Consider the following 12,768-nt stretch of genomic DNA (forward strand, 5'->3'; position numbering starts at 1 on the left):
GTCACAATCCCCAGTAGTGAAAACCCCACGCTCATCATCCAGCACGTATTTTGCCTCAATATAGCACTACGACGTGCAATCTGGGGTTTCAAACCCTCAGAACATCATTTACAACCATTACTCACCTCGAACTGGCTAATTCTCTAGCTCACAACGCCTTTGCCCCTTGAATTGGCCTCCACGTGCGTCGAATCTATCCAAAATCAGAACGAATACGTCACAATATGCTAAGGAAACAAAGCCCAGGCGAAAACATTCGAAAAATATCAAAAATCTCAAAATTAGCAAAACCCGAGCCTCGGGCCCACATCTCGGAATCGGGTAAAATTTACATTTTCAGAATCCTCATACCCTCACGAGTCTAACCATACCAAAATTATCCAATTTCGATACCATTTGGTCATTCAAATCATCATTTTACATTTTTGAAAGGTTCCACAATTTTCTTCCCAAATTCCATCTCAAATCACGAATTAAATGATGAATTCAGTGATAGATTCATGTAGTCTAACAAAATCTGAGTTAGAATCATTTACCCCGACCAATTTCTTGAAAAACCTTCGAAAAATCGCCAAAATCCGATGTACTTTAGCCATAACTTTCGCTACAGATGTCCAAATTGAGATATCTTTAGCTTTCTGGAAACTAGACACGAAAGGTTACAACTTTTATTTTTGAATCACCTCAAAATTCTTTGTGTATCAAAAGATATGAGCTTCCGAAGTAGGACCAGCAACCTGCAGTCTTCACGACCGCGGCCGCGGCCAGCGCGCCCAGCGCGAAAAGGAGCGGGGTCCGCGCCAAAACTGCTGCTCCCTCCATTTTTCTAAGTTTCGGGGTGTCCGTACTCGCTCAAAACTCACCCAAAACATTCCCGAGGCCCCCAAGACCTCAACCAAAAGCACTAACGCATCCTAAACATTATTCAACCTCGTTCCAATCATCAAAACACCTCTACTAACACCAAAATCATCAAATCACCTCGAATTCAAGACTATGAATCTCAAGAACTTCCAAATTCCGTTTTTGATCAAAAACCCAACCAAACCACGTCCGAATGACCTCAAATTTTGCAGACAAGTCCAAAATGACATAACGAAGCTACAGAAACTCTCGGAATCCCATTCCGACCCTCGGATCAAAATCTCACCTATCAACCGAAATTTGCCAAAACACTAACTTCGCCAATTCAAGTCTAGTTCTACACCGTACCTCCAAAACCACTTCCAATCACTCTCCTAAGTCACAAATCACCTCCCGAAGCTAACCGAACCACCGGAACTCACATCTGAACCCTCTAACACATAAGTCAACATTCGGTTGACTTTTCCAACTTAAGCCTTCTTAAAAGAGACTAAGTGTCTCATTTCTTACCAAATCCTCTCCGAACTCGAACTAATCATCTTGATCCCATAAAACATGGATAACGAAGCGTAAAGAAGCTGAAATAGGGGAAATGGAGCGGTAACTCATGAGACGACTGGGTGGGTCGTCACAAGCTAATTCTTCGGCCTTTGGCCTACCAGGGAGTCTCTTTTACCCTATTGTTATTTTCAGTGTGCTTTGAGGACATTGCACAATTTTAAGTGTGGGGTTAGGAGATTATCTGTGTGATTTTCTAGGCTATCTTAGCTTAGTTGTAATGCTCGTTCTTAGTGTAGTAGTTTTGTTAAAAAAATAAACAAAATGAAAAAAATCAGAAAACTGAGACTTTTCCTGATGATGGATTTTGTGGACAGCTTTCTTGAGGGATTAAGGTCCAATAAAATAAAAAAATCTAATTTCCTTTTGTTCTAGTAGTTTTAGTTAGGTAATAATCCCCCTTGGTTTTTCTTTGTGCATTGGTTCTTTTCCAGGGGATGTAACTTGAACCGAGTAATTTTTTATTTTTTATTTTTAGGATTAATTTTTTTTAGAAGTAGAAAAAGAGAGAGGAGAAAAACCTTTATGACTTGTTTGATACTAAGCATATTTAGGCCCGAGCTTAAGTAGTACTTTCCTCTGAGCGCTTAAGTAATGAATAAAATAGCAGACCTTCTGACCCCTAGGCTCAGTGTTGTGACTTTGTATATAACTTATGCTTATTTTGTTGTTTGATATGACCCTGTCTGTCTTAAAGTAGAATTGATCCATCTTGATTGATACTTGTGCCATGTGTGGTGAGGATTTCTTGCATATATTCCATGTTTTGCATCTTAGTCTAGAACTTGCCCTGCATGTTATTGAAGTGAAATAAAAGTGTTGCTCTGTTTAGAAGATGATAATAGGCTTTCTTTGATATGTCTTGTGAATTTTAGCCTTTTCAGATATTGTACCACGAGTTAGCCCTTTGATCTTGTAGCCTTTTGTTTGGAAGCCATATTTTTTCCTTGATCCTTTTATTGAATCCCTAGTTTTTGCACCCTGCTTCCTTGAGCATTGTTGCTTAGACCGTAATATTAATTGATAAATTTGAAGAATGGGATGGCTAAGTGAAAATGGTGACCAATGATAGCTAAAAGGTGATGAAAAGAGATTCTTGAAAAGAATGTGACATGATAAAAGAGAGAATGAAAAAAAAATTGCTTCTAAAAAAATGAAATGTTCTTGATATGAGGGAAATACTTGTGAAACAATAGATGAAGAGAGGGCTGAAAAATAAAGTGAAGAGCAGAAAATAATGGGTGATGAAGTCTAAAAGTGCAAAGTGCTTAGGGAAGTGTAAGTCACTATTATATAGTTTTCCTAACCGTCCCTTAGCCAACATTACAACCCGTTAAAGTCCTAGTTGATTCTATTCGAGCATACTTAATTAGTAGAGATGTACATAATGGGCAAGCCTATGGTTCTTTGTGCATACATGTGACTTCCTTTGTGAGTGCGAGAGTTGTTCTTTGATGCAAAGTCCTTAAATTATATTCATTCTTTGATTTGAGTGTATGGACTATTTATTCTTGTGAGGGCACTTGTTTCATGATAGATAGGTGATGTTATTAGCTTTATTTGACAGAATAGATGAGCGAGCTTAAATTTGGTGATTTGGTGAGTTAGAGTCTCTCTCTGAGGTTAGGAGGTTAGAAGTTTGTTGTTCGTTTGTGACTTGTATATCGTGTACGATGATCAGGAAGTGTATATCTGATGGTTTGAGTTGCCATAGGGCCTAATGGTTAGTATCAACCAAAGTGGTGGTGTTTGTAGGCTTGATTTATTGAGAGTTGTTTTAATGCTTACTCGAGGACGAGTAAGAGTCTAAGTGTGGGGTAGTGATGTTCGGCCAAAAAAAATGCATATATTTACCCATTGTGGCCTCATATTCTAGTACTTTTAATCGTCTTTTGAGTATTAATTATATTGTTTTGTGCTTAATATTATATTTTAATTGTGTAGGAATAAAGCGATATGAAGATGAAGAAATTTGGAGTAAATTGAATAAAATACGGAAGAAAAAAAAAGAAAATTAAAATAATAAAAGAAAGGAGGGACGCCATTTGGGTTTTGTCCCCCCAAGTGGAGACAACTAAGGAATTTTACAATTCAAAAAAGAGGAAGTTACAATTGAAAGCAAATTTGACAAAGCAACGTAAAAAAAAAGCGTACTGCTTCCAGCGCCACGACGTTGGCCTTAACGCTGTGTTGCGGGGTTTTCCTATTTCGTTCGGGACAATGTTATTTTGGTCCTATACGGTTCTAATATACGGTTCTAACTTGTATAAAAAGAATTTTAAACCTAATTTGGAGGGGACCTAACATACTTTGAAGGGAGTTTCACGTGGAGGAACACACACCGCGCTTGTATGAGGCTTCTAGCTAGTTCTTCTTCTCTTCTTTTAATCTCATAGTTTATTAGTTCTAGAGTTTTTGGGTGCTACATGAACGTTGTAGTTTGAAGCTTAGATTGCTCTTATTATTTTATTTATTCAATCTTGCGCTTAATTATTTGATTGCTTGATCACCAATTGAATACTATCTATGAATCAGGATTGAACTCGGGATAGGAAATTCTAGATTGCATATAAGATTGAGTAGAGCAAGATCTTAACTCCGAGGGGGGGCAGATTTGCAGTATCGGGAACGGATTTGCGGTTAGGATAGGAATATACCTAATCGCCTTGCTTGGTTATTATACGGAATTTATAAATGTGTTCTTGTTAATCCTAATTCCATAGAAATATAGGCGTTAGGTTAGCTTGAATAGATGAGTTGTACTTCGGGAGAAGGCTACGAGCAATATTAACCCCGTCAATCAATAAACTAGATAAATTAATTAGACAATTTTGGTAGAAAACTCAACGGGATTGTTAGCTAACCCATAGCTATAGAATATTCATTCACATTGAATTCGGCTTTAAGTTTGTCGTTGTTTTCTTTAATCTCTTAATTTGTTACTTTAGATTAATTTTAGTTAAACATTCATACGTTAGAATTCGCTTGAATAGATTAATCGTTTGGTTTAATTTAGTTGATAGTTATTCACAAGTTCCTGTGGGTACGATATCTAGACTTACAATCCTATATTACTTGTCGACGACGTATACTTGCGTATGCGTTTTGGAGCAACATAAGGCATTGAGTTCGAGATCGAAGTCTCGTTCAATATCGAGGTCGGTATCAATCGAAGTTAGGGAAGATAGACTTCGAGTAACATCGGGGATAGCTAGGTAACAGAAAGAGCGAGATATCCGTGGTTGGTCTAGGATCGTGGCGTGAATCTCGGAATGGATCAATCCACAACGGTTAATTAGATGTTAATATGGTTTCCTACTATAATTAGAAGTGTACCTTATTTAGGACTCTTCTATTATATAAAGGGAGATCCTATTCATTTGTAATGATCATTATTGACCGAAACAAAAGCAATATTCTTGTTCATCAATTTATTCAATCTTTACTGTTATCACCTCGAGGGTACCTTAATTCAAGGCTGAAGCTCTGTTTGCATACTGGTTTGGGTTATTTACAGATCAATTCTACTTTTTATTTTTTTTCTACTTATCAATTGGTATTGGGTAAAATCACATACCCTTAAAATCATAATATAAGTTTAATTATTATCCAAATTCTAGGGTAAACAATACTTACTACTCTTATTAGGGTCTGAAACTTTTTCATTATATTTGCTACTTGAGAGCCTTAAGGCGATGCTTTTACTACAACAATGACAATTCTTTCCAGTGATATATGACACAAAACTCTAATTTGCTTGTAATTTGTAATATCTATTTAAAAGTTTTTTCTGATTCTCCAAAGTTAATTTCCAAGTCACCAATATACATTTTAATGTTCTCATTGACCAAAATATATTAAATTTCCTGTAAGAAACCAAAAAAGAAAATAGAATACAAATGAAATAGATTCTGAAAAGCTAAAAAGTTTCAACGAAAACAAAAAGATAGATGACACGAGAATGAGTATTGAAATATTTTCTTTTTATATTCTTAATTCTTCTATTGACTTATTTTCTTGCAATGAGTTGAATTGTTTTTTTCTTCCTATTTAGGAGGGTGAGGAAGTTTGGTGCCAATCCTAACATACACAACTTCCTTCTCTTCTTTCTTTCACGTCATATTCTTTGAAGCTTATTTCATAAAATTCAGGCAAATATTGTGCGTGCTCATATGACAAACTAAATTTGATTGTCTACTTTGCAGATTCGGAGTAGTTCACATTCATCTCCCTCGAGTTAATTTTTATTTTTATTTCTCCTGTTTCACTCACTAATTTCGTCACTAATGTCAACGGAACTAAAATGCTTATTTTCTTAATTTTATTTATGTGTCTACGCTACATTTGAAGACTTCGATTCTCCTTTATCAGTTATATAAAATAAAAATACACTCCATACATCCCAAAAAAGATGATACTTTTCAATTTCTGCGCGTCAAACGACTTATTTTCCACCGTGACTTTTTCATATGTCTTTTAAATATTTTAGAATATTAATTATTATAATTTTAGTACTTTTTATGTAATTTCTGAAAATATGTAAATTTTATTTACAAAACTTAAAGACTAATTCTATATTCGAATTTTCTGTTAAAATTAAGAAGTTTAAAACTCTCAAATTGAAAAAATCTTTTTGGAAATGAGGAAGTATATCATTTTCTGCAACTTAAATTTTTTCCTTTTAACTTTTTTTATGTAGTTCAAATATATTCTTTGCTAATATTTTATGTGATTCTTAAAAAGTTCATGCTCATTGGCAGGGCGAAGCTATATTTTTCTAAGGATGGTCAATTGATCATCCTTCGCCGAAAAATTACACTGTGTATATAGATAAAATATTAAGTTTTTAAGGCAACCCTCTTTGTTGGAAAATTTGACGCGCCCAAAAATTAGCATATATATGGAATACTTTTCACTTGTCAAAAGGATGTAAAAAGTAGAGAATGATAGGTCATGGAGAAATCGTAAAGACCCATCATGTGAATGATGTCATTTCCCTTTAGATATTGAGCACCTAATTGTGTCACGGGTGTCTTTTAGGTCATAAATGCTTATGAGTGTTGTATGTAAATATTACAGCACGTACAAAGGGATTGGTATATCTCCTATAGAAAATGAATAATGAAATAAAATTTCTTGTTATTTCTGCTTTTATTATTTTGCTTAAAGCAAAGAAGTTGCAATTAATTGGAAGCAATTAAACACTTAAATATGCAAAGACACTGTGGTGAAAATCATTTAAGACATACTAAAATGAATCATAATCCAAAAGCTCTCAAAGTTACAATGAAATTCATGGAATCCCATTTTCGTAGCATTTTTCAGGTTATTGGTTACTTAATTAAATTCCTGAAGCAAAAAAAACAAAAATTAAATTTAAAAAGGTATTAATTAATTTCCTGCTCTATGTTTGTAACGGATTAATTAATTTGCAGATAAACTTGTTGCATTATGAGTATATTATCGTGGTGCTTTTTTAATTTGCAGAAATACATGACTGATACTAAATAGATTTTGAAAGACATCATATATATAATTATATCACGCGTGGCTATCATTAACTTTTCAAGGTCAAATTAACTCATAAGGGAATAATCACAACCCAAAAATGTTCCCTAATGCAGTATGATAATGTTACCTTTTTATTTGATAATGTTCCAGAACGTGTTATGCAATATGCACAAAGGGAGACACTCTCTATTCAGCCATCTATTTCGTATTTTCGTTGTCGTATCCTGTATTTCATATTTCATATCTCTTATATATTGTTGCTGTTTTATTACGCATTTTTACGGTACTAATGTATCATCTCCTATTGCTTCTTTTGAGCCGAGGGTCTCCTGGAAACAGCCTCTCTACCCTTCGGAGTAGGGGTAAGGTCTGCGTACATACTACCCTCCCCAGACCCCACTTATAGGATTATACTGGGTCGTTGTTGTTGTTGTTGGAGACACTCTCTATTAAGAGCTTTTTAGAGCTTGAACCAGAAATATGATCGAGAAAACTTATTCATTCCGCCACAATTATTGATGAGCAATTAAAATAATAACTTCTACAAAGTCAACAATACATAATAGAAAAGGTGGGGAATTAAAAAAAAAAAAAACGTAAAGCAAAGTCTCAACCCAAAGCACACTTGGTAACAATGAGAATGTAGGAAATGAACTTGAAAATGGCAAGTGAAAGGCTTACCATTTTACCAATACACAGGTACAATATATATCTTCAAACTCCATCTGATCAAAGTATCTCCACAACCCCAAAATAACAGGATAAAAAAAACTTGGAAGAAAATATAAGGAATTAAAACGTAATTAAGATAGAGTTTAACAATCTTGATTAATAATCAAGGGAAAGTAATTAAGAGCACTGGAAGCCAGAAGGAGCCTCTTTAGAACAAACATTAAGAAGCAAACTAAGTGAAATAGGAACATTAAGGTTAATGCCCAAAATGTTAGCCTTAATAGCAGAGCAAAGGCAAAGAGCAGCTTCAACATTAGCAAGACCAGAGAGAAGGCTGCAACAAGGAGCGACTGGGGGTGACCCAATAACAGCATTCACCAATCCAAGAACATCAGCACACACTCCAAGCTTAAGGGTATCAATGGGGCATATAGCTGTTTCTGAAGAAGGAGGAGGAGGACATGAAGGCTTTGGTTTTGGCTTAGGTTTAGGTTTAGGGCAAGTACCACACCCAGAAACCATGGAAAACAAGATGAGGTTAAGGCAAAGGAAAAGAGCAACACTATTCTTGGAAGCCATTGTTCTGTTGAAGTGGTGTTTTTTCTTGCTCAAGTAGTGAGTGATCGATGCAGATATATGCAAGAAGTAAAGGGTATTTATAGATTTGAAATAAATGTGTAGGAAATTTTGGGTCCCCATAAGGGGTTATTAGTTAACCCTTGTATTTCCTATATAAGTACAATTATAGTGTATATTAAAAAATACTTTAAGCAGTAATTTTCCACGCTATCTTTTTCCAAATCAGGCGAGGGGTTTAGATTGTAATATAGGAGGTTGCTCCAATACTTCATGACAATCACCGCCGACTAGTAATTTCAGTCGCGGTTCATCCGTTCTTTCCGCTTCCGATACGCAAATAAGTAGATTCTTGTTTTACAATTTATGCGCTATCTAATGTGTTTAGATTTACGCATCCCTTCATTGGTATCAAAGCCATAGGCTGATTTTTTTGTCCGAAAAAATTATAGAATTATTCTAATTTTCGACGTGAATCTAGAACTGTGTTTTTTTTTTTATTTAAATTTTTGAGAGCACTGTGAATTAGTTTCTCATCACAGTGAAGGGATATCCTATACATGTCTTGAATAATGTTTTCTTCTCTTTTATAATTAGCGGCCGGTAATTTCACGGAAGGTTCCATAATGTTGTAAAACTAATTTTTGTAGTAAAAATAATAACTCAACTACGTATATATTACAACGTAACTAAAACATCTTAAAATACTAAATATGGTCCCTAAAAAAAGAAAGTAGATAGTTATCATGAATAAAATTGCACTATAAGTATAGTCATATCTACTAATTCACCTTAGATAATATTCATGTGCAACCACATCAAATAAAAAAACCTATCTTTTGATCAAACCTAACCGATGTTTTTCACCACGTGGCACATTATTAGTGTTTCATTTTTTAAAGTGGGGTTTTTTTTTGTTTAACTTTTAAGAGATACTACATGGATATTATGTAACCGAAATCGTTGGAGTGGCAGCCTGCTTATATTTTGGGACATGATTTAGTGTTTTCATGTCTCTCTTATTTTATGTGATATAAATGCGTAGTTGAGTTATTATTTCATTATAAAACTTAGTTTTATAACTTTGGTATAATAAGTACTCCCTCCGTTCCAATTTATGTGAACTTGTTTTGATTAAGCACGGAGTTTGAAAAAAATGAAGACTTTTGAAATTTATGGTCCTAAACAAGTCAAAAAGGGGCCAGAGTATTTCTGTGATTATAAAAGCTTCTCGTTAAGGGTAAAATTATAAATTTAAGCTAAATTATTTCCAAATTTTAAAAAAAATCAATTTTTTAGAGCGGAGCAAAAAAAGTATGTTCACATAAACCGGGAGTAAATTAATGTTGGACTAAGTACCACCAATTAAGTTACCCGAGAGAAAGGCAAGTAGAAGCTCAACATTTGCCATCCCTAATGACATTTTAGTCCTCTAACTTCCATTTTATCCAAAAAGAATCTAGTTTAGTACTTCAAGGGATGATAGTAATTAACCAAACAAAGTTTGCAAACGTACTAATTTCCAATTGCCTATCATTCCCTTAAGCACAATCTCAAAATTAAAAACTAAAACATGTAGGTCTCGAGGACAAAAGCTAAAAACATGTAGGGCTCAAAGGTACTTTTCTAGAATAAATAATGTTTTGTTCCAACATTGATCCCATTATTATGGCCACTTTATAATTGTTTATCATATCTGTAGAGTTGGAACACTGTTGTAAAGATGTGGATCTAAAATTTATATGTGAGGGGTTTAACTTTAGTCTCTTACCATAAATCCACAATACTTTTGAAATTATAAATTTAAAATTATATCCTTTTAAAATTTTTAGTGATTTTTACACACACACGCACATATACTCCATCTCAAAACAAGACGGGATTTGAACTGTCAATTTGAACTGTAGAGGTGCACCGAATAATAATCGCACCACATGAGTATTTGAGCATGGGTGCACGCATATATATATATATATATATATATATATATATATATATATATATATATATATATATATATTAAGTAATTTTGAAGAAATATAACATTATTATATATGATTCAGGGAGAGAAGCATGAGTTCGCATGATCCCGACACTTTTTTATCAGATATTGTACATTATTAAGGAAGCCGTTACAATAAAGGACTCAAAGTTGCTTCTAGGATAGTTAAGTATCGTATGTGGATGAAGATCTATTTTTCATTTTAAAGATATATATATATTTAAATAATTTTGAAGAAATATAACATTATTATATATGATTCAGGGAGAGAAGCATGAGTTCGCATGATCCCGACACTTTTTTATCAGATATTGTACATTATTAAGGAAGCCGTTACAATAAAGGACTCAAAGTTGCTTCTAGGATAGTTAAGTATCGTATGTGGATGAAGATCTATTTTTCATTTTAAAGCCTTCGTGCAAAAGGTATTTAGCTTAATCTACCTTACCGCTTTTATTGTATTGTTATCCCAAAACAATGTTTGTTTTGATTGTTTATTTAAAATTGGTTGTATCGTATTGTTAAATCCATTGTTCCGGAACAACCAAAAGCCCCATTTTATAAAACAATCGATTTGGTGTGGTGGGATCGTTTCCTATTTTCTTTTCCAATTGTACCCTTACTTATTACTCTATAATTCTATTTTTTATTTTTTTTATTTTATTTTTACTCCAAATCTCACCTATTGACCTACTTTATCTTCTTCCATCTTTTCTAGAGTTGGTTTGCCCCGTTCTTATTATCCAAGTCTTTGTTAAATCTTTTGTCTCTTTACATCGTTATAATTAAATTTTTTGTTGCTAATATTAGTTAACCTTTTTTTTCAGGTTTTTGCTCTTGTTTTCAAACTACATAATTAATCATAAATTAGTAGAAAGAAGTTGTCTTAAGTTATCTTTATGTGTAGTTCTTGATAAATTTTATTTAAAACAATTGGGGGTATTTTAGTGAACTTACCAGTTACAGTACAGTACGATACAGTCAAACCAAACACCAAAATATTATTTAACAACAGCAAACGATACAATCTATTCAAACATTGTATCCATAAAACGATACAATACAGTACAATACAATACATTATAAAACGATGGATAACAATGATCCAAACATAGTGTTAGACAACATTGATTAGGGAAATAAAATTAGAACTAAGTCTCATAGACTAAAAGTGAAACCTTTCGCTTTCTCTAATTAATTACTTTGATGTTAACAAGCATATGAAAAGAAAAAAATGGAGCGCCCATGTGCCATAATCGCAATACTTTTGGCTGTATGCACAAAAAACAGCCCAGATTTTGGAGGTTAGTTAAAAGGCTAGGAACACAAGCACAAGTTGGGTTTTGAATTTCTTGGTCTGTTGATGATCAGATTCAAGAACAGTGATGTGGTGCAATGCAATTCTTTTCCATCTAATTAGAACACATAATTCTAGTGGGCTATATGTGTATGGTACAATATGTTCGTTGTCCTTCTCACATGAGTGGCTGAGGGTTCCTCAGCAAGAAAATATCTTTTCTTCTTTGAGGATTTATTGGAGTGTAGCTCCAAAAGATTCCACATGTTCTAATTTTTTTAGAGTCAAAAATTTGATGTTTTCAACCAGAAGAAAAATGACGGATTTGGCTCTAACTCCTGTACATTATCTCTCAATTTTCATAAGTGCATGTCTAATTTAATGACATCTGTCATCTTCCATATCTAAGGGCCAAAATTTATTTAGACTAACCCATGATTAAACTTCATTCTCTTACTGGGTTAGTATCAAAATTGGAAATAGAAATCAACTATCCGAAAATCTTGCTGGGAATTTCATTTTGATTGGGAAAATATTTTCTTATCAATGGAAACGATTCTTTGGCGCCAGAATGAAGAAAAACAAAAGATTAAACCATTTACAAACTACTACAACAACAACACAAATTGCAAGGAGAAAAACAAAATCAGTGGTTTGAGCAAAATATTATTCTGGGTAAAGAGCGACGGCAACAGAACATGTTCTACTTCAGTCTTACACCTCTTTTGATTTCTGTAGTGTTAAATTAAACCTGTTGTGATTTTTGTAGTGTCAAATTACCTATGTTAAAAAATGTCTACGATGTGTTTGATAAAATGTCTCAACCGAACTTTTTGAGAATAAAGTAGGAAATCAATATTTAACAATGTGAGAAATTGTATTCCTTGCAACACACATAGCAAGTTAAATAATTAAGATTAAAAATTGTTTCACAAAATGCTGATCGAGAAGAACATATTTCTTCCTAGTGGCTATGCCTACTTTCAAACACAAAAGGCAACATGATAGCAGTTTGCTCTACATTTATCACTTGAAAATTAGACTCTATTCAACCTTTTATAGACGCCAATCTTAGTTTATAAGTGAAAAAGTTCAAAAAAGCTAAATTTTATGAATAAGATTGCAGATGACCCCATGTCTTGTAATTCATTATTTGAGACTTTTTTTTAAAAGTTTTTCCAAAATTTAAGAATATAGATTATTTGTCATATTCATATCTTTTATAATGTAGATTTATGGATATATCTAGTGACTCTGAAGTGGATGTAACGTGCCAATAAAACTTGGC

At 33.5% G+C, this 12,768-nt stretch overlaps 1 protein-coding gene across 1 annotated transcript; it reads right to left on the minus strand.

The window, feature by feature from the left end:
• Nucleotides 1–7,542: 7,542 nt before the first annotated feature.
• Nucleotides 7,543–8,251, minus strand: LOC107786959 (14 kDa proline-rich protein DC2.15-like). Its single transcript, XM_075253146.1, has one exon. It carries the CDS (start codon nucleotides 8,182–8,184, stop codon nucleotides 7,783–7,785), a length of 402 nt encoding a protein of 133 aa, XP_075109247.1. The 5' UTR covers nucleotides 8,185–8,251; the 3' UTR covers nucleotides 7,543–7,782.
• Between the last annotated feature and the right edge of the window lie 4,517 nt (nucleotides 8,252–12,768).

The sequence above is a fragment of the Nicotiana tabacum genome, chromosome 1, assembly GCF_000715075.1.
Source record: "Nicotiana tabacum cultivar K326 chromosome 1, ASM71507v2, whole genome shotgun sequence".
NCBI lineage: Eukaryota > Viridiplantae > Streptophyta > Magnoliopsida > Solanales > Solanaceae > Nicotiana > Nicotiana tabacum.